This window comes from Dermochelys coriacea, chromosome 14, assembly GCF_009764565.3.
Source record: "Dermochelys coriacea isolate rDerCor1 chromosome 14, rDerCor1.pri.v4, whole genome shotgun sequence".
Lineage (NCBI taxonomy): Eukaryota > Metazoa > Chordata > Testudines > Dermochelyidae > Dermochelys > Dermochelys coriacea.
The window spans coordinates 1,395,942-1,421,834 of NC_050081.1; the positions used below are offsets into that span (position 1 = coordinate 1,395,942).

The following is a 25,893-nucleotide window of genomic DNA, read 5'->3' on the forward strand; positions in this document are numbered from 1 at the left end:
CCCTCGGGGAGGGGGGGTGCGGAGGAGCCAGGACTCCTGGGTTCTCTCCCCAGCTCGGGGAGGAGCCAGGACTCCTGGGTTCTCTCCCCAGCTCGGGGAGGGGGGTGGGGAGGAGCCAGGACTCCTGGGTTCTCTCCCCAGCTCGGGGAGGGGGGTGGGGAGGAGCCAGGACTCCTGGGTTCTCTCCCCAGCTCGGGGAGGGGGTGGGGAGGAGTCAGGACTCCTGGGTTCTCTCCCCAGCTCGGGGAGGGGGTGGGAGGAGCCAGGACTCCTGGGTTCTCTCCCCAGCTCGGGGAGGGGGTGCGGAGGAGCCAGGACTCCTGGGTTCTCTCCCCAGCTCGGGGAGGGGGGTGGGGCGGAGCCAGGACTCCTGGGTTCTCTCCCCCGCTCGGGGAGGGGGGGTGCGGAGGAGCCAGGACTCCTGGGTTCTCTCCCCCGCTCGGGGAGGGGGGTGGGGAGGAGCCAGGACTCCTGGGTTCTCTCCCCAGCTCGGGGAGGGGGTGGGGAGGAGCCAGGACTCCTGGGTTCTCTCCCCGCTCGGGGAGGGGGGTGGGGAGGAGCCAGGACTCCTGGGTTCTCTCCCCAGCTCGGGGAGGAGCCAGGACTCCTGGGTTCCATTCCCAGCTCAGCCTGACTCTTTGTATGACCTCAGGTAAGTCACTTTATCTCTGCCTCTCTTCCCCCAGCCGTATGGTGGGGATAATGTTCAGCCCCAGCCTCCCTCCCTGCAGTCTTGTGAGCTGAATTCATTATGGCCGAAGACTTTAGGGTGCTGGGGTGGGAAGGCCTGCACCCCTATGCCCCAAAGGCTCTAGAAGCCTCCCCTTTAAAGTGCAGCTTTCCTGTTAAAGGGTTTATCCGCTAGCAGACATCAGGTGTGCCACCAGCACCAGCTTCTCTGGGGTCCTCTTCAGCAGCGTGGCCAGAGCTAGGCCGGCTCAGCCAGGCCGTTATGGCACAGTGGCTGGGCGGGGGGGGGGGGGGGCACCATGCTCACCCTAGGGCAGATGAAGAAATAACGACTCATCAGCCAGCATAGAGCCGGCCCTGGGCACGGCTCATTTCAAGCTGCAACCCGGTCACCTATCTTAAGAATTACAGATACCGATGGCCCACATGGCAGAGCCGTGGCCGCTTCTAAAAGAGGCAAGTGAGGGTGCAACCAGGCCGGCAGTGGGAGCGAGAAGAACTCAGAGAGGAGAATACACGGAGACTTGTTGAAGAGAGGAAAGAATTAAAGAAGAGAATTCAGTAAAAGAACAATTCTGCAACAAGACTATGCGGATGAGACATGGAAGTTAAAAGACCAGCCAGCAGAGCTGAGCGAATGGATGGAAAATTAAGCACGAGGAGCTGAGGCGGTGTATAGGAGAGGGGAGTCTTCTAGTCTCTAAATAACTGACATCACAATTCTCAAATCATTGTGGCAGCATGAAAGCTTGAGATGGTACAATTTGAGCTGCAGAGGAAGGACAGAAAGCCCTTAACAGATTTGAGACTCTTGTTATCAAGTCTCTCTTCTGTTGTCTTTTCTCCAGACTAAACAGGCCCAGTTTTTTAACCTTTCCAGATGGGTCAGGTTTTCTAAACCCTTTTGGCATTTTTGTTGCTCTTCTGTGGACACTCTCCAATTTGTCCATATAATTCCTTGCACTGGAAGCAGCACTCCATCTGATGCCTCACCAGGGCCAAGTAGATCAGAACAATTACATCCCAGGTCTTAGATACAACATGCCTGTTAACACACTCCAAAACGATGTTAACCTTTTTCCAACTGCATCACATTGGCTCATACTCAATTTGGGATCTACTATAACCCCCAGATCCTTTTCAGTGATACAATCTAGTTTCCCCTCATTTTGTAGTTGATTTTTCCTTCCTAAGTGTAGTACTTTGCACTTGTCTTCATTGAATTTCATTTTGTTGATTTCAGACCAATTCTCCAATTTGTCAAGGTCATTTGAATTCAAACCCTGTCCTCCAACATGCTTGGAACCCCTCCCAGCTTGGTGTCATCTGCAAATTTTATAAACATACTCTCCATGCCATTATCTACATCATTTAATGAAAATATGGAATAGTATCAGACCCAAGGCAGACCCTTGCAGGATCCTGCTAGATATGTCCTCCTAGTTGACACCCATGGTTTGCTGTCAAACTGTGCTAAATCTGACTGCAAGTTTTCAGCTAGTTGTGCACCAACCTTACAGTAATTTCATGTAGCCCCCATTTCCCTAATTTGCTTATGAGAATGGCATAGGGGACTCTGTCAAAAGCCTTACTAAAAATCAAGATCTGTCTACAACTTCCTCTCTATCCCTTAGACCACTAAGCCTCTCAAAGAAGGAAATTAGGTTAGTTCAACCTGATTTGTTCTTGACAAAACCATTTGAGCTATTACTAATTACACTATAGCTGCTTATAAGGTGATTGTTCAATAATTTGTTCCAGTATCTTTCCAGGTATCAAAGTTAGGCTGGCTGGTCTATAATTCCCTGGGTCCACTTTGTTCCCTTTTAAAAGATAAAAGAAAGGGAGTACTTATGGCACCTTAGAGACTAACAAATTTATTTGAGCATAAGCTTTCGTGCGCTACAGCTCACTTCATCGGATGCATTCAGTGGAAAACCTGATAAAGGAAAACTATTGAATGCACCCGATGAAGTGAGCTGTAGCTCACGAAAGCTTACGCTCAAATAAATTTGTTGGTCTCTAAGGTGCCACAAGTACTCTTTTTTTTGCGCGAATACAGACTAATACAGCTGCTACTCTGAAACCTTTTAAAAGATGGGTACTGTTTGTCCTTCTCCAGTCCTCTAGCATCTCTGTGAGTTCTCAAAAATAATTACTAACAGTTCCAAGATTACTTCAGCTAGTTCTTCAAGTATTCCAGGATGACTGGAATAATCTATTTTACCTAAATATTCTTTAACATGTTCCTTCCCCCGTGTTAATGTTAATTGCATTGAGTATCTGGTCATAATTAACCTTTTTAGTGAAGATTGAAGCAAAATAGGCATTAGACACCTCAGCCTTCTTGATTTCATGCATCATTAGCTTTCCTTCCCCACTAAAGTAGAGGGCCTACATGTTCCTTTGACTTTCTCTTGCTCCTAATGTATTTATAGAATCTCTTCCTATTGCCTTTTAGATTGCTTGCTACCTGTAACACAGTTTGTGCCTTACCCATTCCAATTTTGTCCTTACCAGCTTGTGCTATTCTATTGTACCTCTCCTTAGCAATGGGTTCACATTTCCACTTTCTGTAGGATTCTCAGGTCATAAAAGAGAGCCTGCTGGACCCATATTGGCCTCATACTAGTCTTCCTATCTTTCCTTTACACCTTTAATATTGCATCTCAGACTGCCAGACCTCCTGAACTCCTTTTTTCCTTGGATTTTCTTTCTTACCCACCAGTTCTCAGAGTTCATTAGTCGGCTTTTTTGAAGTCCGCTATCCATATTCTGCTGCTCTCACTCATTCCTTAGAATCATGAAATCTCTCATTTCATGTTCGCTTTCACCCTTCAAATCTTCCACTTTGCTACCAATTCCTCCATTAGTCAGACCCAAGTCTGAACCAGCTGTCTGGATACTTCCTCCACTTTCTGAAACAAGTTGTCCCCTACACATTCTAACAACTTACAGCAAAATGCAAAATTTCTGTATTACTTTTCTAGCAGATGCCTGGGTAGTTAAAGTCCCTCCTACAATCATAGGGCTGGAAGTAGTCCAACCACCTGCTCAAAGCAGGACCAATCCTCAATTTTTGCCCCAGATCCCTAACATGGCCCCCTCAAGGACTGAACTCTCAACGTTGGGTTTAGCAGGCAAATGCTCAAACCACTGAGCTATCCCTCCCCTCATTAGTACTGAGCCTTGGGTTTGGGGTATTTGTCATTTGTTCTAGAAAGGACTCATCCATTGCCTCTTCCTGATTTGGCGTGCTCTAGTACAAGGGCTCTCAACCTTTTTCTTTCTGAGACATCCCCCCCCCACACGCTATAAAAACTTAATGGCCTACCTGTGCCACAAGTGTTTTTCTGCATATAAAAGCCAGGGTCTGCATTAGGGGGCAGCAAGCAGGGCAGATTTAGCCCCACATGGTGGGGCTCAGGGCAGCATGGCTTTGACTTTCTGCCCGGGCTCCTAATGCATCTAATGCCAGCCCTGCTTGGTGGACCCCCTGAAACCTGCTCAGAGCCCCCCAGGGGTGCTCAGACCCCTGGCTGAAAACTGCTGCTATAGTAGACCCCACCTATGTCACCCCTATTTTTCCTCCCTTTTATCTTTACACGAGTTGCAGCTGATCTGCCTCTCACCACCTTCTGGACCTCCGAGCAAGTGCACTATACATCAAGAATATATACACTTCCTCCTTTTTCCCCCCACCTATCCTTCCCGCTTTACTCCTGAGATTTATCCCACCATGTCTCTGTGATGCCAGTTAAGTCTTAATTTAGCTTACGGACAAAGATTTCCAGTTCTTCGTGTTTGTTCCCCATGCCCCTTGTGGGCTGTTCAGCGCCGGGCACAGCTGGTACTATTTGTACAGGGCCTAGCACAATGGGGCACTCCTGCAATAAGCAAGAATAATAGAAGAGCAATGACACTATGGTAGCAAGAGCAGCCTGCCTGCCCCAGTGAGTAGAAATGAAGACAAAGGAGAGCTCACTCTGCAAAGGAGTTTGTGCATTGCTAGGGACAGAGGCATGCAGAGGAAGTGGGGGGGCGGGGTCTGATGAGGCCGGCAGCTGTTTCCAAGTAGGATGGCAGCAAATCCAATACTGACGATTCCTCCCCCATACACAATAGGCTGGGGAGGCACCTGCCGACCTTCTGTTTAAGAGCAGTACTGAAGAAGCTGCTGTTTTGTGAAGCCAATGGGGTTCTCCCCATCTCTGAACAGACATGGCCATGGACCTGGTTTACTGCAAGTTAATCCTATGTGCAGAGTGCTCCTGGGCAAGGCAAGCTACTAGCTGCTGTTGTGAGAGCCCCTTTGGATACGAAGATTAAAGGGATCAGCTAAGGCTTTAAAGAGCGTGGCTTTGTGCAGTGTAACACCAACCCCTCCGCCAGCGGCCGCTTACCCTTCCTCTTCTGCGCAGCAGGGATGTGTATGCCCCCCTGCAGGAAGCTATTTCCCTGAGCCACAAAACATTCGCTGGCAGCTGTTCTGGGATCAGAGATGCACAGAAGCCTTCTGAGGTTAGAATACAATCTTTAGCAGAGACAGGTCTCCCCAGGCAGATGCATGAGTCTACTACTTCCTAGGCTCTTCTCCCTCCCCAGCCAAAAACTGGCCATTTTTCTCCATCAGCCAGGCTGCCTCCTTACATGCACTGCTAAAGACAGCTCAACTCCCCCAATCCAAAGCATCAAGCTACTTACAGCCTCTGCATCGCCTGCCACAGGCAAAGTGAGGGATGGCTCTTCAGCAGTGACAACCTGGACACAGCCAGGACTCAAAACTGGTAACTTTATTGCACCATGATCTTGGCAATAACTGAGGTTACTGCATTGTCCCCAGCAGGAGGTGCAAAATACAACCATGAACAGATCAGCTCCAGGTATCTACACACATATACATTGAGATTATGGAACCGTTGATCAGCAAACTGTACAAGATGTCAGAATAATCCCCACTGTAAGAGGGAAATCTCCCCTGGGGGAAGGGACGGAGTCTCACGCTGGCTTTTCTCCCTTGACTAAGTTGAAAATTTAAATAAATGCAAATCCTAGCTGTAACAGCTATTAAACAGGCTTTGATATATGTACACATCTGAGATAATGAAATGATTTGCAGCCATTAACTCCTTCACCTGGCCTATCTGGCTGACAGCAGGATGCAAAAAGATAATGCATGACAGCTCTCAGGCTCTCAGGGGGGAGAGCAGGGCCCTACCCCTGGAAGACCTGGAGAACATTCTTTTCCTGGGAATTGCACAGCAGGGAGGTTTGGCAGAGGGGCAGTGGTGCAGGGAATGCAGTTAAGAGGTACCAGGCAGACATGGACACGCAGCAGCAGATGGGTGGAGGCAGCCTCTCCACTGAAGCATCAGTGCCCCAGGAGATCTTCCCACAGCCCCCACAACAACCATTAGCCCAGCAGAGCCCCCCCGCCCCCCATCTGCTCCTGGCCCAGCAGCATCCCCACCCCAAGAGCAGGGAGCACACCCTCAGCGAGACGAACCGGCGCACTACCAGGGAAAGCCAAATGGACTGAAGTCAAGGCAGGCGTGCTGGGGGCTAGCAGCTCAGGCCAACAGCTGATCTCTGTGCAGGGACACACGCCGCTGGACCAAGCTGTGGCAGGGGATGGCCCCCTTCTCCCACTCTGGCAGCAGCCTGGTTCTGCTGGGGCCCTGTCTCCAGCTAGACAGAGGGAACCCAGGACAGGAGGGCAAGCTGGACGGGGGTGACGCTCACCCATGAGAGCAGTTGGTTGAGCTGAAGGAGGCCTGTATGAGCTCATTACTCTCTCTGCCCAGGGACCCAGGCAGAAGCAGCTCAAAGTGGGGGGAGTGGGGTGGAGAGGAGATTGGGGATACAGGGGAGGCATTAACAGAAAACTGCCCTAGGCAGCAGCCTCAGAGCCCCATGAGCAGGGCTGATGTTTGCAAGGCAGAGCAGTGCCAGCTGCCAGCCCCAGCCCAGGAGCCACGTGTGCACCTGGCTGTACGGGCCCCAGCTGAGACTGGGGCGCAGCAGTGACAAAGCACCATTGACAGGCACTTCCCTGCCCAGAAGCACCAGGCTGGACACAATCCCAGCACCATGCTCAGTCCTGGGGCCAGTGCAGCAGGGGAATAGCTGCCCCACCAGACAGCGTGTGACAGCAGCATGATCACAAGGCTCCCCAGGTGAAAGGAGGAGCACGGCTGGGCACGAGGCAGGCTGCTGGCCAGTCCCAGTGCCAGGAGCAGGGGCGTGGAGGAGTCACCCAGAGGCTGTGGCAATCAGGAGCAGGGTTTGATCTGCATCCCAGCCTTGGCTATGGGACATGCCCTAAGGGGCCCTTTCTCAGCTGCCTGCCAGGGGGAGGCATCAGCGCCCCCATGATGCTCCTTGGCACTGGCCATGGCGGAGCGAGGGGGACTTAAAGCGTGTGAACCAGCCAGGTTAGCTACACTCCGGCGAGCCTCAACCTTCCCCCACATCCAAGAACCAGCCCCTGTTCCATGGGGCAGGTGCCCCTGCTCCCGCCCTGCACAAGAGGCTGAACACCAGCGGCACCAAGGCCTGTCGCACACCATGGCCCTCGGCCTGGCTCCGGAGACGATGCAGCAGGCAAGTCAGATGGGAGGGGACAAGTCAACACGAGCACCGCAGGGTCCAGCCGCTCTGCCCCCTGGCCCACGAGTGCCAGGGCTGAACTGTAGGCTCCAGCTGGGCCCCCGCTCTCAGAGCCGGTAGCTCAGGCTGGCCACCTTGGCTGGGTGAGTCACGGACCAGAAGTTGCGTCTGTTCTGCAGTTTCTGGAAGGCGTTGAAGTGTCTCCTCCGCTCCCGCTTGAACTTTTTACTCCTCTTCACCTGAACAAGAGCAGAGCCCGCAGCAGAGTGAAGGGAAGGGCCCCAGTCAGACCTGGCTGCACCCCCCCCTGCCCCCCGGGCTGGCTCCTAGAGGGAGCATGCCAGGACAGGAGGCAGAAGCCCAAGGAAGGGATCAGTTCCCAAGACCAAGTCCTATCATTCCCTCCCCCAACAGGATCAGGGCCCCAGCCATGAGCCATAGTGTTCAGCTAGTGCCAGTGCCCAGCTCCTCACCTTGCCACCGTCGATGTCCTCGTCCCAGTCGTCTGTGACTCTTGCACTCCGGGCCCACGCCATGTCCCGAAGGGCGTCCTGGCTAATGGCAGAGATCTCGCCCTCCCACGTCAGCACTGCAAAGCAGAGCTACCCGTCAGCGACTGCGGGCCGCACCAGTGCGCAGTGCCAGCCTGCTCAACCCACCAGCGCCTCTTGGCTGAGCTGGGGCCTGTGGACAGGGCATTCCAGTGACCAACGGGAGGGCTTTGCTGGCCTCAGTGCAAGACACATTCCCTGCCCTGCCTCCGGCTGCATGGACCAGCCTCCAGAGGATTCTTTGCAGTGCCAAGTGGGAAGACTCAGGCCCCATAGCGCAGCGGGGCCATACCCTAACCCTGCAGTCTTGGCCCAGGCACTCTGCGCAGGGGGGAGTCGCTGTGCACGGCCACCAGGACAGCAGCCTAGTGCGGGCACATTACCTTGCCTCCCATACGCTTTATCAGAGGAATTCCTGAGCAGCTCCTGCACCACGCTGGCCGCCTCCTGGCTCTGCCATGCTGTCCCAGTGCCCCGCCCCTTCTCCGGGCTGCGTGTGGAGCCATCTCTGACCTGGCTGTCCCAGACGTACACTGCCACTGTGGAGACCAGGGAGGGGTGAACACGCAGATGCAGCTCACCGTGAGCCACACTGTGGGACCTGTGGGTCCTGAGCCACCTCTTGTTCTGAAAGGGCCAGTCCATGGCCGGAGCATTAAGCCGGCCCAGCCAGCACGGGCTCTGTAGGGCCCTGGCCTCACACAGCTGGCAGAGAGGAAATCTTCATCTTATGGGCAGAGCCAGGCCCCCTGGAGATCCCCCCCCCCCCGACCCACACACACAACCAGCCAGGCACAGGGTGCAGCAGCTTTTCCCTCCCCGAAGTCACACATCCGACAGCCCAGAAGTGAGGGGCAATGTCATCCCCCCAGTGACGGGCACAGGATGCTGCCAACAAGAGCCCTAGCAGCCAAGCCAGCAGTAGGAGTTTCTGGGTGTGATCAGTGGCCTAGAACTGGGGCCTGTGGGGCAGGAGGGATGGGCAGAAGCTGAATGGTTTTTCTGGGGCCAGAGGGAGAGCAGCCCAGCACCCCCCTCCCCATCTGCCAAAGGCACTGCTATGAGCCAGGCACCGGCTAGGAGAGCACACGCCCAGCACAGGACACACCTGTGCAGCAGCAGTACCTGGAGTGCTGGCTCTGGTGTGGAGCCCATTCACAGCTGCCTGCTCAGAGCTGGGCTTGGAGGCCGGGCTGCTGGAGCTCTCCCTCCGCTTGCACTTCTGATGCTCAATCTCGCCATCCTTCACCTCCAAACCTTGCTGCTGCTGCTTCACGCTGCGGAGCTCTCCTGCCCCAGACACCAGGGTCGCCGCCTCGCCCTTCCCGGAGCAGCTGCTGTGAATTTAGACTCAGGCTCAGACTGGTACCAGGAGTTGTTCTTATGCAGCAGGCTCACCCCAGCCCCAAGAGAGGAGCCTTCCCAGCATCTCTGACTTGCCCTGCACTGGAGCCACACCTGACCCCTCCTGAGTGTCTCCCCCCTAACGCCGGAGCTCCTGCCACAGGCTAGCAGTTGCACACAGGGATCTCCTGCCAGGCAGAGCCAAGGGGCAGGGAAGGGGTCAACTGGCTTCAGTGGGCCAGGACCCAGGCTGGGTTCACTGCAGAGATAAAGGGCTCAGGGGCACGGTCCCTAGCCCAGCAATACAGCCAGTATAGGCCTTTACTCCCCACAGGGCTGAGCTGCCAGGCCCACACTCCACAGCTCCTGCAAGGCCAGGGTCTGCCCCCCACCCCCTCACCTGCCCAAGGGAGATGTGCCGAGGCTGTGATCTTCCTCCAGCTGCCGCAATCTCTTCCTCCTCCTCTTCCGGGGGGTGATGGACCCAGTGCCCATGTGGCTGCTGGAGCCTGCGGCTCGGTGCCTGCGCTCCCACTCCAGGTCCCCACGGCCCAGCCCCTCTCTCTTCCCGCTGCCTGACTTCCTGGCCGCAGCCTCCTTACGCTCACCCTCCTCCAGGTACCGCCTCTTCCGGGGGGGGCTGGCGAGCCCGGCCCCCTCGCCGCTAGCACCTACTGGGCCCAGGCTGCGGGGGACGCTCTCCACCTCAAGATGCTGCTTTTGTCTCTTTTTGGAGGAGCTGGGCAGGGCCTGGCTGGCCTCCTTCTCCCTGCCTGGGTGTGAAGGGTGGGCGGGCTGGCTGCTGGCCAGGAGCTGAGAGTTTGGGCTGGGGCTGCAGGCAGGCCTTCGAGGAAGTGGTGATTTGGGAGCAGATGAGAGCACCCTGGGGGCAGGGGGGAGAGAGAGAGAGACAGACACGCTAACATGGCCCGGGGGCCTGTCCAGAGGGCAACCCCTCCCCCAGCCAGGGAGTCTCAGCCCTCAGCTGTGAGCGGTCGCAGAGAGACCCCTGCCTTGGCAGGCCAGCAGCTCAGCAGACAGGTGGCAGAGGTGGCTGGTATGAGACAGCACAGCCGGGGACCCCAGGAGGGAAGAGGCCGTTCAAGGTAGATACGTCAAAGCACGTGAACGTGGGTCCGTGGGGCACAAGCAGAATGCCAGGGTGACCAGCTCCCGCTGACAGTGGATTGAACACTTCACAGGGCCTGGAGCACCCAGCAAGGCAGGTACAGCACAGCTGGTGCGGCAGAAGGGCCCATGTCTCCAGGGAACGGGAGCAGCTGCCATGCTGCCCAGCATGTGCGGCATCCCTGTGGCTCTGCCAGGGACACCTAACAGCCCACAGGCCCGCCACACATGGCCCCCAGACACTGACTCCTGCCCAGCCTCTGGACACCTGCTTCTGCAGGCTCCTAGACCAGGGAAACCCTGCACTGGCCAGACACGCTCTGGTCCACGTGCCCATGCCCACGCCTGTCAGAGGAGGGGTTAGGGAGCAGACCCAGCCCTGCAATTCAGAGGCGCTCCACTGCCTTGGGCGGACGCATTCCCTTGACAGCCACATTGCAGAGTCCACCAGTGGAGCAGACGAGGATCCCACTCACCACAGGGGGAGGGAGGCTCTGGGGACGCTGCTGGGGCGTCTGCGCGGCTTACCTGGACTTGCCGAGAGGCCAGGGAGAGGTGGAGGCAGGGTGGGTGGTGCTCGTGGGGGAGGTGTGGTCGGCAAAGGCTGGGTGGGGTGGCGCATGGCGGTCACTTCCGCTCGCCCTCCGCGGGGTGCTGCCCTGCAGTTATCGACATAAATAAAAACTTGGTGGTCTAAAGAGATGTTTCCATGAGCCAAGAGGGGGAAACAAAAAGGGGAGCCCAGAGAAGGGGAGGGGGACGGACACAGACAGGGGGGGAGTGGGGGATGGGAGAAGAAGAATCAGAAAAGTGTTCTCAGTTAGAAACACAAAGGAAGCAAGGAAGGAAGGAAATTTAAACCGAAATCCTAACACGAGGCTGTGGGCTAAGCCCAGCACTGGAACAGAGCCCTAGCAGGAGCCTGGCCCTGCAGAGCAAAGGGTTCCCAGGAGCCACGGGAGGGCGGGCAGCTCAGCGCATGCTCCCAGCTGCAGCATCCTCCCATGGCACCACCAGTTCCAACCAGCCCAGAAGGCATGATCGGCAGTGGGCCTGGTCGGTCCCTGGGGAGGGCTGAGGAGGCCCCCATCGCAGGGTGATGTCATGGCAAGTCACTTGGGACTGACAGCCCACCCAGGAACTGCTCCCTTCTGCTCCTCGCCCAGGAGGAAAGCCCGTCACATGCGAATCCAGTAGCCCTGGGGGCAGGTGGATAAGCGACATTGTGCCCTCCAGGCTGCCCAATAAGTCCGAGGCCCAAACAGGCCTACATCCCAGCAGCAATCCCCCATATGAGCTGGTGGGGAGGGATTTTCCTGCAACCCCTGGACCCAGACCTCATGCCCACAGGGAGCGGACATGACTAGCGTGGCTCTCAAATACAACCCCAGACCCACCTTCTTAGCAGAAAGGGCCAGCTTCTTGGCAGGCGGGGGCGACATGGTGCTGCTCACATCCAGGGTGGCACCAGCCAGCAGCAGGGATTTTAATTTCGCCACCTGGGGGTCCTCCAAGCCGGGCGGCTTGGCCTCCTGCTCTGAGGACACGGCTGGACCATACTCCGTTTCCAGAGAGGCGCAGAAGCCGTTAGCTGCGCTCTTGGCCTGCAGGGGTCCCTTGGCCAAGCGCACTGGGCTGGAAGAGCTGCTGCTGCAGGAGTCCTTCCTCCGCGGCTCAGTGCCCTCCCCGCTGCCCCTGGACTCTTGGCTGGGTGCAGCTGGCTCCACCTGGGGCTTGGGCGAGGTGGGCAACGGAGACTCCTTGCTCTCCCAGGAGCTCTGCTTGGGGACCTCGGCTTTGGCCCTGCTCGCTTCCCTGGTGTCACAGAAGCCCTGGGACACAGCAAGTGGCTTCTTGGGTCTCCTGGCCAGCTCATCCGAGAACGCAGCCGCCACGTGCATGGCTCTGGCAGCCAGTCTGGGCGAGGGGAACCCAGCAGGAGGCTTAGCCTGAGCGGTCCCATTCTGCAGCTTGGGCCCGGCCCCAAACACACCCCGGGCCACAGGGATCCCGGCCTCTTCCACTCCCTGGAGCTTCTTCCCAGACGCCCCGTCTGGTCTCTAGGCAAAGCCAGAGGAATCAAGTTAGGGGGTGATTCAGGGAGCTGCAAGCTGAGTCCTGCTCCAGAGCACAGCTGACTGCAGGATACGGCCAGCCCTAGCCCCCATCCCAGGCAAGGAGGCGTGTTACACCTTGACACCCCAATATTCACCACTGACATGTAATTAAGATACATCTTATACAAAGTAAGTCTTCATCTACTAGACAGTAATAGCGCACACCATCCAATGAAATATCGTCGTATGTGAAGTTATGAAGTTTGGCTAAGCATGTGTTACTGAAACGTGTCCTGAGGTTGAAAACACCCCCAAGAAGCCTTTCAGGTACAACAGTAAAAAGGCCAAACAATGTTAATGGCTTATTGAGGAAATGCGCATAAGGATCACCCCAGGAAGTGTGTGCAGTAGAAACCTCTCAGAGGTAGCACTACTCAAGGGGAACTGTTTGACTCCGGTCACAGCAAAGGAGCGTTCCAGCAAGTGGGAAGAAGATATAAAAGGGGGACAATGACATCATAAGGGGATCTCACTCTCCCTACAACATACCTGAAAACACCTGAGGAGCCAGGACTGAACTGTGGGAAATGATGGTCCCAGGCTATAAGGATCTTTAGCCTGCGTATGAAAACCTGGAAAAGCCAAGGCAACTTGTGCCTTAAGAATCTGCCAGCCTGTTTATCACTCAGGGTGAGAATTTGCTAATTTACATCTTACCTATCTAGTGTATTAAGCTCAGTTTGCAGTTTTTGTTTATTTACTAAGGTAATCTGCTTTGATCTGTTTGCTATCTCTGATAGGCACTTAAAATTTACCTTTTGTAGGTAAACTTACTTCTTCTTTATAACATAACCCAGTTTCTGCAATTCATATGCGGGGGGGGGGGGGGGGGGGGGGGGCAGGGGGGCAAGAAGCTGTGCAAATCTCTCCACATTGAGGAAGAAGAAGAATTTTTATGAGCTTGCGCTGTGCAGATCTTTTAATACAATGCAAGACAGTATTATTTTGGGTTTATCTCCCAAAAGGGGTGCGCCTGTGGGTGCTGGGGAAGTCCTCTCACACAGAGCCGACTTCAGTCTGTGTCTGCAGCTGGGTGTGGCCCTACCTGTGTGTGTGCTGCAAGAGGCCAGACAGCCTAATTCAGCAAAACAGGGAGAGGGAATCCAGGCTGGTGGAGCAGAAGAGGCTCAGTGAAACCCCAATACATCAGGTGGCATCCCGGATGGAGGGGTCCAACCCATCACAGCATGTTCTGGGCTGTGCAGGCCCCCCACTGCCCTCTGTCACATGCCAAGACACATTCCGCTAGGCCGAGCGAGAAACCTCGGAGGAGCATGTGCCGCTTACTCAAGTGGCTTCACCCAGGCAGAGGCCATGTCCCACACACTGAACATCCCTGCATCATCCTAGGCCCAATGGCAGCGAGTCAGAGCCCTCTCCCCCAAGCTGGGACACCTCTCCCACTCGGCAGCAGGGACAGCTGCAGCCCCATGCTTCGGGAGTCTCTGGCACAAGACCTGGACACTTACCTTGCCAGCCAGCGGCGAGGAGAGCGGCCCATTGGCTACGGTTTTCTTGATCTGGTCAGAGACTATGCCGGCTCGGCCAGGCAGGGCAGAGGCAGTCTTGGCAATGGGCCCCTCAGGACTCTTCCTAGAGCTTGGGATTCTGGCCAAGGAGAGAGAAATACGTGGAGTCAGAAGAGACAGGGGGTTGGTGGCTTGGGACCAGGGGAAATGCTGAGGAAACGGGTGCCGTGGGGGAGGGGGCTTGGTGCAGGGCCACGCGTCCATCAAGAGCCATCACAGAACCACAGCTAGAGCCCTCAATCCCAGCCAAGGCCTGAAGGAGCCCTGGGGACAGGCCAGCAGCCACATGCCTGCCCAGCTGGAGCTGCTGAACCATCCCTGCTAGACGCACGTCTCTAGCCCTCCCAGGGAAGCAGCACTTCGAAGCAACTCTTTGAGCGGGAAGCCGGGGATCCCCGGGGCCAGAGGGGGAACAGCTGCCGGCAGCAGATGGTGACTCACGTACCTTAAGTAGAACAGCACATAGGCCTGCTGGTTGAGGACGACCTTGATGTTGCTGGAGTGGACAAGGGAGTCGTTCATCTGGTACCACTGCCCGTTACTGGCCTGGGGAAGGGGAGTGCAATAGATAGTGGCAGAGACCCCACTCAGAGCCAGGAGAGCGTCTGGGGGTGCTGGGAATCCCTCCCCTGGCCTCTGCTCTGGCAGGTCTGGGGCAGCGCAGGGAATGCCCCAGCACCTCAGAGGCCGGGACATGGCTAGGGACAGAGTGCAGCAGGCTGCCCAGGGCAGCAGCAGGGAGCTGGGGTGAGACAGTACCCACCATCCAGCAGGGCCACCCAGCACCATCGTTGGGCACCCAGGTGCACACTCAGGGCACCACCCCACCGCGGCTCTGGAGTGATTCCCCTGGGAGGGGGGCCTCACCTTCACGTAGCAGTAGTAGTGCCCCGCATGGCAACTGTACCCCGAATGCACCAGCACTGCATACAAGCCATACATGACCGGGTCACCATTGCTTTGAGACATGTAGGGACGAATGTTCAGGAACTCGGGGTACCCTACATCCTGCAAGGAGAGACCAGCATCAGGGAACATGCCCCCAGGACTTGTCCAGCTCAGGAGGCAGATCTCTGGCCTAGGGTGCCCATGCTACTTTGGAGTCCCCTTGGTGGGAGGGGGCCACCAGCAACAGCTACCCAAGACCCATTACAGGACTCACCCGTCGCCTGCACGGCATAAGCACCCCACAATACAACAGGGGACACCCTGAAGTGGTCAGGAGGGCCGCAGGCCAGGGTTGAAGTGCAGGGGCAGAGGTCTGGCTAGGAGGCCAGGCACTATGCCCCGTGCCAGCCATGCCCTCTCCACCCCTGCTCCCTGAGGACGTCCCCGCGCAGGCACCCACCTTGGTGATTTTACCTCCGCTGAAGTTGGCGAAGCGCTTGAGGGACAGCGTGAGGACATTGGAGGCACGGTGGATGGTGAAGCGCTTTGTGGCTGGCACCTTCCTCTTGCATCTGCACAGAAGAGAGGAGTGAGCTTGCACCGTCATGCCATTCCTGCCCCCAGCCTCAGCTCCTGTGACAGCCACCCCGGCAGGGCCCCGTGTCAGCACTGCCCCGGGGCAGGGCATCCCTTCACTCAGCAAGGAGGGCTGGGACCTCTCCCGCACACTAGCGGGCAAGGAGTCAAGGAACAGGAGGAGTGAACTGATGTCCCTGGAGCCCTGCTACTGAACATGGCACTGCACAGTCAGGCGTCACACCTGATCTGAGCTCAGTCTGGGCTGGCATCAGGAGTCAAGTCCATCCAGGCAGAGCAGAGAGGAGAGAGGCTGTCGTGCCATGCTGCAGCGCAGCCCCCGGGAGCTCACTCCCCAAAGCCAGCAGGCCCCAGCATGGGCAGCAACTCACTTGGCACACATGTAGGCATTCTCCCCGCTCAGCATGTCTGGTCTCACAAACAGCTCCAGCGCTCGCACTATGTTTGCAGCTTGCTGCAACGACAACATGGAGTTAGAGGGCGGAGTTCATGCCCCCTGAGGAACAAATGCCGCCAGCACCATGGGGCACTGCAGCTAGCAGATACCCTGGGGCACTAGTCTGGGTCCAAGGCCAGAGAGGGTGAGCCTGTCATCCCGCAGCCACTCAGGCTGACTGCCACCCAGCACGCAAGGGGACAGCGCTAACTGGGAGTTCAGTGGCAACATACCCTTACCCCCCTGGGAAGAGGTTGGCGGGGGTCGCCATGGGACTGCACCCAGCCAGTGGCTCACGGTCAGAATTCAGCGTGACTGGCGTTCTCGGCCCAGGCCCAGAATAGCAGGCAGACTGCCCAGCTACAGGGGGGAGCCGCACCCCCGCACTATTCCTCCATACTGGGCCGACTCATCCCCCACGAGCAGCCTCTCTGAACCCGGCTCCACCACTACCCAGGCCTTCATGTGCCCAGCTCCCCCTGCCAGCGAGGGTGCCTGTACCCGGATCTCCAAAGCCACGTCCAGGTAGGGGTCGTAGGTATCCGAGACGCTCTTGCACACCGAACACTTCACTGCAAGGGAAGCAGAGAGCAATGATCCAACTGCACCAGAGGGTGGAACCCAGGAACAGCTGACACCCAGAGCTGGCACCACCAAACATCCTTGAGGGACGTCTCCCCGCCCTGGAGTTGGGCCCAGGGAGGAAGCACCAGGACACTAGAGCCAGGCTCTCTGCTAACTTCCTCTGCGCAGCCAGAAGCAGGAAGCAGCAGCACTGTCCATGCAAGTGCTGGAAGCAGAGCGGCTGGAGTTAGGTGGCCTTGAACCAGGCAGTGCTGCAGACGCATCTGCACCCTCGCTGGGTGTCAGGGAGCCCTCAGAGCCAGCCTGGCCAGGAGCTTTCTGTGCTGCCACCGATGGCGGCTCAGGCCCCATGCACACAGGAACCAGCATCCTGGGGGAGATAATGTGTAATATTTCCCCACCGCAGCACCTTGGGCTGGGGTCCCAAGGAAATCGAATGGGCCCTTGAGAGAAAGCTGCCAGGGAGGCTCAGGTCTGTCTGGGCCCCAAGGACAAGGTGCCCCACAACCTGCACTCACCACGGGACCGCAGGTAACCGCCAAAGATCTGATGAACCAGAGTTGTAGCCTGAGTCTGACGATCCAACCTACAAGACAAGCAGCTGGTCTCTCACAGTCCCCTCCACTATGCCCCAAATCTCCAAGCCAGGCTTCCTGGGCCGCAGCCCCCACAAGCAGGATCCAGGCTGGGAGGCCTGGCTACCCACGCTGCCGAGTCTGCTGGATTCAGCAACAGCAGGGACAGCTCAGACACCTCCGTGTTACGGTAACACAGTGCTGGGGATGCAGGAGCCACATCCAGTCCCCTCAGAATTGCATAGGACAGGCCTACATCACAGCCCTGAGCCACCTACCCACAGAGCTTCCCCCAAGCATGATGCAGCTTGGTGCACCACCCCCACTCCCGGCAGATAGCATGGGGACAGGCACCTCGAGAGACTGACACAGGCCTTGGGTCCTGCAAACGCACCTTTCGCTTTTACAGGACAATCGGTGTGCGGTGAGGTCAGCTGCGTGGTGCTGGTGAAAATGGCCGTGGAGACGTACCTCCAGGAGGGGACTGGAAAGAATGGGCGGTGGGGGCGGGGGAGGGGTCTGAAACCAGGACCCAGCTCAGTGACTGTGTCTGGATTCTCTCGCCACCAACAAGGATTCCACATCCATGACCTGCCCCCAGCGTGCCAAGGGACACCTGCCCGCCAGGCCCACTGAACAAGGAAGGAGGCAGTGGCAGGCAGGCACCCTCCGGCCCAGAGGCCTGAAGGCTGCGGAGCTGCCGAGTTCCAAGGTGCATGGAGAGGAGCAGCCTGGATCCTGGTGCTCCAAGGCACGGCGGGGCTGGCTTCTCCCCAGCGGCCAGGTGCTGCACAACATGCCCCACATTGCACTGTGCTTGCCCTATACAGTCCCCAGCTGCTCCTGCTCTCTCAGAGCACAGGGATTGGGCTTTCATTGTCTGGCTAAGGGGACAACCCCCTCCTTCAGTCCAGGGGCAAAGCTGGGGCTCTGCACAGACACCACCTACTTGGTGTAGCCGTTCAGGCAGGCCTTCTGCATGGCATCGATGGTGTAGCGCAGAAACTCGTGTGCATCCTCCTGGCTGCCAAAGCGGAAGTGCCGAGCGATCTCTGCAAGAGGGGAGAGAAACGAGTCAGCCAACTGCCTAGCCCTTCGCCCCTGAGCACCGGACAGGGACAGCGAAACGATCCCCTCCTTCAAACAGGAATGCTGCCACTTGGAGGCCAAACCATCAGTTCAGTTAAGCTAGCACCTGGCTCTTACTGTGCCCAGGGCTGCAGATGAAGGGGCACCGCGGCCAAGGGCACAGTCACGGGGCTGGGCTAGTGACCCACATGCCTGGTACAGAGCCATGTTGCTTTAGTGAATCCCTGCAAGGAGAGAGCGAGAGATTCAGGCCTTGGGCTCAAGTAGAGAAAGCCTCCCAAGTGCACTCGTCACCTCTCCCAGCAGCACCAGGTGAAGGGAGGCCCCTCGCTGCCCGGAGTGGAAGGGAGGGCTTGTGTTCTTACTTTTGAGATCTCTGATGAAGGACACCGGTTTGATTGCATTGCCGCTGTTGGCAAAAGCTTGGATCATGTGATTCTGCATAATGCACATCATGCAAAAGCCTCCTTGGTGACCTGCAGCAGAGTGGGGAGGAGAGAAAGGGGGTTAGGCACAGATATCACTGCAGAAGCCACACTGCTCTCTGCAATTCAAGTGAGCGAAGGCAGAACCTGCATGGCACCCGCTCCTCTAACAGGCAGAGCCCGGGGCACCAAGCCCTAGCCACAGGTTTCCAGCTTCATCTGCATGGGCACAGAGCGCCCATGGGCAACTGGACAGCGTTTGGGTGGCCAGCACTCACGATGGAGGCCATTATACCAAAAGCTGGGGCTGCCAGCCTTCTGCTTTCACCGCAGAGTTAACTTAGATGACTGGCACATGCGCCTAGCCTGGGTGTGAGCTGCCACACTGTAAAGCCCCACCCAAGTTACTGGCACCATGCTTGCCTGTGAGAGTCTCTAGGACTTCTGGTGGCATAGCCATGAGTTCTGTGCTCCCACTACACAGAACCGCGCTAGGCTTCTTTCCTAGTGAGTTATGGGAGAACTTGTCTATCCTGCCAGGAACATGGGGAAGGCACTCAACTAACTTGGCTTGCATCCTTCTGGCAAAGCGAGCCAGTTACCACGCAGCTCTCTGGCTCTAGCCGATTGCCCCAGACACCCCAGCTAGCCCAGGTGTGAGGTCCTTGGGTCAGGGGCCTGAGGAAGAGCCAGGCTAACTCTGCAGTGAGGACGTGCCATCAGAGCCATCAAGACCCCTCCATCCACATTAACAAGTGACCACCACCATGGCATCTCTTCAGATCAGCTGCTTCTTGCAGGGTCAAGGCTCATGGCAATGGCCACCTCCACCTGGGCAGCATGGTCCCTTCCAAACACTCCACACACAGCACCCCCCAAAGCCAGCGGTACAGAGCAGCCTCAGCGCCCTCCCCGCTTCTGCCAGGGGCGCTTGCAGTCACTCCACAGCCTGCAGAGACGGGAACAGGCACTGCTGCTAAGCGCTGCTCTGCAGAATACCAACAGGTCACATGGCGTTAGCTCTCCTTGTTCCCCACTGTGGGTATCAGCCCACCTGTCTCTCCGCCGTAACGACAAGACAGACTGGCAATGCAGCCGGAAACAAGGAAGAACCTGGCAGTGAGAGGGGATCTTCCCAGAGAGGAGCAGATGGCAGAACAGCACATGCCAGGCAAGAGGGGGAACAGACAGAGGAGAAACGAAAGGAAGGCTTCCAGAAACCATGCAGTGGGCAAAATATAAGAACGTAGATGGGTAAAGCAGAGACAAGTCAGTTATACATCCCCTCACACATGAGAAGAGCAGCTCAGTGGCTGGACTGGATGCAGGAGGGGCTGAACGATGGCGTTTGGCCTGTCATGCAGGAACTCAGACCAAGTCCCTTCTGGCCTCGGGGAATTCACACACAAGCCTCCCTCCCCAATCAGCACTTTCCGATGTAGGTGCCAGAGGCCATTGCGCAGGGAGATTCACCCAGAAAATGCCTGAGAACCCTCAATTTCAGCCAGGCTTCTGCTTGCCGCACTACCCATTGAGCATCGCGGGGACACTCAGCTCAGCCATACAGAGCCCCCGCGCCAGCTGGCCCTTCCCCCACTCACAGCTGCGGCTATGCTCCTTGGACAGCAGGTAGTTTGCCAGCGGCGGCGTGTAAGTCAGACATTGCACAGTGGCGTTCAGGAAGCAGGTGTTGCCCAGGTTGTGGAGTCCTGCTCCGACCCTGTACACCCGCTCCCATTTCATGGACAGGCGCTCCATGGGAAAGAGAACTTTCTGGGGAGCTGGGACACCGTCCCCAGAGCCTCCCAAAGCATGGTCACTCCCTGCAAGAGAGAGAGGAGTCACTGAGACACAGAAAAGTCAGACTGACCTAGGTACGGCTCTCAGGCATGTGAAAACGTGACACCCCGAGTGCCCCGGCATAGACAGTAGTTAAATTGACAGAAGAATTCTTCCATCAACCTGGCTCCCGCCTCTCGGAAGGGTGGATTAATTCCAGCAATGGAAACCCACTTCCAGTGCTGCAGGAAGCAGCTACACAATGGTGCTACAATGGCAGAGCTGCACGGCCACAGCTATGTCACTGTAGCCTCTGTAGTGTAGGCGAGCCCAGACATTAAAGGAAAGAGATCTCAACAAATTCAAACATACAAACACTGGAACGAGAAGCAGCTCCCAACCCCAGAGCCCTCTACGTACCCTGCTTCCTGATCTGGGCCTCATCAGAGCTCTTCTGGCGACTGGCATTCTCTGTCTTGGGGTTCAGCAGAACGTACTTGCCCTTCAGGGTCTCCAGCTGGTAAGAGAAGCTCTTGCTAGCCGGTTCAAACTCTATCTTCTGCAGCAGGATTTTCTTGGCAGAAGACGCCAGGAGCTTGCCCAGCTCACCATCGTCAGTGGAGTCCTTCCGGCCTGGCTTGAGAGCCTCCTTCAGCTTGTCCACTATCGGCATGGCGCATCACTGTGGGAGAGTGCACTCAGCTCACTAGCCAGGGAAGCGTCTCTCTGCAGAGGAGAGTTGGAAGGGAGACTGATGGGCAGGTTGGCCAGTCAGGAACTGCCACAGGTCACACAGCAATCACCAGGCCCAGGCATGTGGTTTCGGTAGTGCTGTAACCTTGGCCTGCCCACCACACAAAGCAACCCGAGAGCTCTCAGCACAGCAGTTAGAGCCACCTTCAGAGACTGTCAGAGGGCAGCCCCTGGCGGTGGGAATTAGTTTCTTCTCCTGATCAGGTGCATCCACTGGTCTGGCTATGGGAAGGACCTCCTCAGCCTGCCCAGGAATGGCATATGGGCTCTAGGATGGCAGGGCTTAAATAATCAGGAAGAGCAAACAGATGCGTCGTTTGTCCCATAAGCACATAGGGCACTCCACACCCTGCTCCCAGACCACACGCGAGGGTTCCCTCCCTTTGTGCCACGAGGCTCATAAGAGCAGCCAGTAGCACCCCTCACTCAGGCCCCTCCTCACCCGGGACTAAACGCCCCACCTCACCCTGCACAAGAGGAAACCATACTTGTGCTCCTGCATGGCAGTGCAGAGCCCCTGCCATGGGATCCAAGGTGACCCCGCCCCGCTTGCCTACCCCCCAGGTCATGGGGCCCAAGGTCCCCCCCACCAATCGCAGGGGCCAAGGTTCCCTCCTCCCCCCAGCCCCAGGGCCCAAGGTCCCCACCCCACCCCCAGCCGCAGGGCCACCTCCCAGCCAGGTGTCTGCTTTGAAAGCATTGGCCATTCTAGTCCCAGCTGGCATTTAATCAGAATCCGTCCCTCTGAGCAGCCCCACGCTCACAGCCCTGGCTGGCTGGGGCAGAGGGATGCTGCCGAGATGGCTCAGTTGGGCAATCCCCATAGAGCGTGAAGAGCAGCTCCAGGGTCAATCGCTGCAGCGAGGTGTCACACACAGGAATCCACAGCCCTTACCTGGAGAGTTTGGACTCAGCCAGCCCTCGTGGAAACATCGGCCCTGGCTGTTGAGCGCTCAAGCTAGGAATGGGCAGCAGAGAGGAAGCCAGGGGGTGTCTCGTGCCCTTGAATTCAGAAGCCCTTCTCCAGCCGGTAAGCCAGCGAGGACGCTGTGCTGGGTGCAGAGAATGCGAGCAAGGATCAGCGCCGCTGGAGCGGACGGCTGAAGAGAGCCGTGTCTCCCCAGTACTCCCCCAGCCCCCTTCCAGCAGCGAGCCATGCAAAGAGCAGGCGCTGGGACAATCGCAGCCGGGCGACTGAGGCAGGACAGGGAAGAGGAGCGAGGGGTGCGACTGACAGCTCGGGGTGCCACAAATCAGCAGACAACTCCACCACCCATCCAGAGACACCCTGGCTCCATGCCCAGCCAGTCCTTGCGCTCTGCATCGAGGATGCCAGGGGTGACCCCAGACAGTGCGACTGACGGGTCTCCATCCAGGCCAGGCTCGGCCCGCAGCCCCGGCCTGCCCCCCCCACCCCCCCCCACACAGCCCCAGCCTGCCCCCCCCTCCTCCTCCCCCCACACACACAGCCCCGGCCTGCCCCCCCTCCTCCTCCCCCCCCCCCACAGCCCCGGCCTGCCCCCCCTCCTCCTCCTCCCCCCCCCACACAGCCCCGGCCTGCCCCCTCCTCCTCCTCCTCCTCCCCCCACACACACACAGCCCCGGCCGGCCCCCCTCCTCCTCCCCCCACACACACACAGCCCCGGCCGGCCCCCCTCCTCCTCCTCCCCCCCCCCACACAGCCCCGGCCTGCCCCCTCCTCCTCCTCCCCCCCCCACACAGCCCCGGCCCCCCCCTCCTCCTCCTCCCCCCCCCACACCCCGCCTGCCCCCCTCCTCCTCCTCCTCCCCCCCCACACACACAGCCCCGGCCTGCCCCCCCCCTCCTCCTCTCCTCCTCCTCCCCACCACACAGCCCTGGCCGCCCCCTCCTCCTCCTCCCCCCCCCCCCCCACAGCCCCGGCCTGCCCCCTCCTCCTCCCCCCCCCCCCCCCACACACAGCCCCGGCCTGCCCCCCTCCTCCTCCTCCTCCTCCCCCCCCACACAGCCCCGGCCTGCCCCCCTCCTCCTCCTCCTCCTCCCCCCCCACACAGCGCCCCGGCCTGCCCCCCTCCTCCTCCTCCTCCTCCCCCCCCACACACGCCCCGGCCTGCCCCCTCCTCCTCCTCCTCCCCCCCCCCACACAGCGCCCCGGCCTGCCCCCCTCCTCCTCCTCCTCCCCCCCCCCCCACACAGCCCCGGCCTGCCCCCCCCCTCCTCCTCCTCCTCCCCCCCCACACACACAGCCCCGGCCTGCCCCCCTCCTCCTCCTCCTCCCCCCCCCACACAGCGCCCCGGCCTGCCCCCCTCCTCCTCCTCCTCCTCCCCCCCCCACACAGCCCCGGCCTGCCCTCCTCCTCCTCCTCCTCCCCCCCACACACACAGCCCCGGCCTGCCCCCCTCCTCCTCCTCCTCCTCCCCCCCCCCACACACACAGCCCCGGCCTGCCCCCCTCCTCCTCCTCCTCCTCCTCCCCCCCCACACGCAGCCCCGGCCTGCCCCCCTCCTCCTCCTCCTCCTCCCCCCCCCCCACACACACAGCCCCGGCCTGCCCCCCTCCTCCTCCTCCTCCCCCCCCACACGCAGCCCCGGCCTGCCCCCCTCCTCCTCCTCCTCCTCCCCCCCCCCCCACACACACACAGCCCCGGCCTGCCCCCCTCCTCCTCCTCCTCCCCCCCCCACACGCAGCCCCGGCCTGCCCCCCCTCCTCCTCCTCCCCCCCCCCCACACGCAGCCCCGGCCTGGGGCCCCCCCACCGCCCACCCCGCGTCCACACGGCGGGGCCCCAGGCCGGGCGCACCCCGCGGGGCAGGGACGCGCGTTGCCGGAGCGTTTCCGCCGCTGCCCGGGCCCGCCTCGCTCCCCCCCGGCGCCCGCCCCGCCCCGCCCCGCCCCCTCCGGGCCCCCCGCCCGCGCGGCCCCGCTACCTGCTCCGGCCTCCCGCACCATCCGGGCGCCTCCGGCCCGCCGCACACGTGTCCGCGCCTTAAAGGGGAGGCGCCTGCGAACGGCCGACACAAGACCCCCCTCGCGCCCGCCTCCCCCTTAAGGGGCGGGGACCGCGCAGGCTCCGCCCCGTGACGCGCGGGCTCGTCACCGCCTCCTGCCGCGCCCACGGCGCGTGCCGCCGGCAGCCCCGCCCCGAGCGGGAGGAGCCGGCGAGCCCGCGTCCCGCGGCAGGGAGTTCCGCAGGCCGCCCGGCGCTGTCCGCGGCGGAGGAGGCGGGAGCGGACGGGCCGCCGGCGGGCTGCGGCGGCCCGGTACCCTCGCCCCCGGGTCGGCTCTTCTCCGAGCTGCCCCCTGCCCGTGGGTTTACTCACGGCGCAGGGCAGCTGCTCCGCACCCAGGCGCGGCTCCCGGCACCAGCAAAGCAAGCCCCTGCTCGGGCGGCACAATTCCCGGGGCGGCGTTCCGGCCACCCGCTTTTTTTTTCTTTTTTTTCGCTTGGGCAGTTGGAGCTTGGGGTGGGAAATTTTTTGCTTGGGCAGCAAAATGCCTAGAGCTGACCCTGTCCGCACCCTGCCTCAGGGGTGCCCCCGGTTCTGCAGTCTGCCCCGTGCTCATGCCTCTCTTCTGAGACAAAAAGAAAAGGAGGACTTGTGGCACCTTAGAGACTAACAAATTTATTAGAGCATAAGCTTTCGTGAGCTACAGCTCACTTCATCGGATGAGACAGGCGCCTTGCAGGCTGTGGCCGAAGTATGGGCGCACCATGGACTTATATAGAGGCAAGAGGATATTTTCTGTCTTATTCTCTATCCCTTTCTTAATGATCCCTAACATTCTTTTCGCTTCTTTGGCGGCTGCTGCCTGTTGAGTGGATGTTTCCAGAGAACTATCCAAGGTGATGCCAAGATCTCGTTCTTGAGTGGTGACAGCTAATTCAGATCCCATCGCTTTGTCTGTACAGTTGGGATGATGTTTTGCAATGTGCATTACTTTGCATTTATCGTTTAACATTGCATTTAACATTATTTTTCCACCAAATGCATCCCATGAAGTGAGCTGTTTTCAGAGTAGCAGCCGTGTTAGTCTGTATTCGCAAAAAGAAAAGGAGGACTTGTGGCACCTTAGAGACTAACAAATTTATTTGAGCATAAGCTTTCGTGAGCTACAGCTCACTTCATCGGATGCATTTGTTTAAATGCATAAATTTGTTAGTCTCTAAGGTGCCACAAGTCCTCCTTTTCTTTTTTTGCGAATACAGACTAACACGGCTGCTACTCTGAAACCCTTTATCAACATTGAATTTCATCTGCCTTTTGTTGCCCAGGAACCCAGTTAAAGAGATCCCTTAGCAACTCTTTGCAGTATGCTTTATGAATGTGTTGAATATCGCTGGTCCAAGAAGAGATCCTTGGGAGACACCACTGTTTATCTCTCTCTAGTCTGAAAAATAACCATTTATTCCTACCCTTTGTTTCCTGTTTTTTAACCAGTTACTGATCCATGAGAGGACTTTCCCTCTGATCCCCAACTGCTTACTTTGCTTCAGAGCCTTTGGTGAGAGACCTTGTCAAAGGCTTCCTGAAAGTCCAAGTGCGCTCTATCCCCTGGATCATCCTGGTCCACATGCTTGTTGACACCCTCAAAGAATTCGAATAGCCCTGGAGGTCTGCAGACTATGTCTAAGATTTCCAAAAGGGTCCATACCGCCATTCAAAATTTTGTAGAGGTCCTCAAAAGAAAAAAGGTTGAAAACCACTGCCTTAGGCTATGGGCTGGCACTGCACCCTCCCCCAGCTCTTCTTTTTCCTGCTGCATGGACTTGGCCAGGAAGAGGAAGCTAGCCTGGGAGGTCTGGCCTAGACTAGTCATA

The 25,893-nt window shown here is 58.3% G+C and overlaps 1 protein-coding gene across 9 annotated transcripts; it reads right to left on the reverse strand.

Moving 5' to 3' along the window:
- Positions 1 to 5,468: 5,468 nt before the first annotated feature.
- On the reverse strand, positions 5,469 to 24,143 carry USP36 (ubiquitin specific peptidase 36). Of its 9 annotated transcripts, none has more exons than XM_038372137.2 (20): positions 24,002 to 24,143; positions 21,991 to 22,147; positions 20,763 to 21,068; positions 20,165 to 20,386; positions 18,504 to 18,614; positions 17,999 to 18,101; positions 16,993 to 17,060; positions 16,391 to 16,461; positions 15,825 to 15,907; positions 15,317 to 15,428; positions 14,836 to 14,976; positions 14,414 to 14,514; positions 13,909 to 14,047; positions 11,720 to 12,382; positions 10,851 to 10,981; positions 9,595 to 10,077; positions 8,976 to 9,187; positions 8,234 to 8,389; positions 7,773 to 7,888; positions 5,469 to 7,538 (listed from the first exon to the last, which is right to left on the reverse strand). In XM_038372137.2, exons 3-20 carry the CDS (start codon positions 21,013 to 21,015, stop codon positions 7,407 to 7,409), a joined length of 3,297 nt encoding a protein of 1,098 aa, XP_038228065.1. In that variant the 5' UTR covers positions 21,016 to 21,068; positions 21,991 to 22,147; positions 24,002 to 24,143; the 3' UTR covers positions 5,469 to 7,406. The 9 variants fall into 9 exon arrangements, with proteins under 9 accessions (XP_038228065.1, XP_043352496.1, XP_043352498.1 ...); XM_043496561.1 differs by having other exon boundaries at positions 21,991 to 22,289; positions 24,002 to 24,116; XM_043496563.1 differs by having other exon boundaries at positions 8,976 to 9,184; positions 21,991 to 22,289; positions 24,002 to 24,093.
- Between the last annotated feature and the right edge of the window lie 1,750 nt (positions 24,144 to 25,893).

What these genes read in the sequence shown, in the direction of transcription:
- USP36 (XM_043496560.1), bottom strand. Translation starts at nt 21,015, where the DNA reads ATGCCGATAGTGGACAAGCTGAAGGAGGCTCTCAAGCCAGGCCGGAAG. An exon ending in GGCCCAGATCAGGAAGCAGG is followed by an intron (nt 20,387 to 20,762) that starts GTACGTAGAGGG and finishes TCTCTCTTGCAG; the next exon opens with GGAGTGACCATGCTTTGGGA. An exon ending in GGCACATCTCCCTTGGGCAG is followed by an intron (nt 9,188 to 9,594) that starts GTGAGGGGGTGG and finishes CTAAATTCACAG; the next exon opens with CAGCTGCTCCGGGAAGGGCG.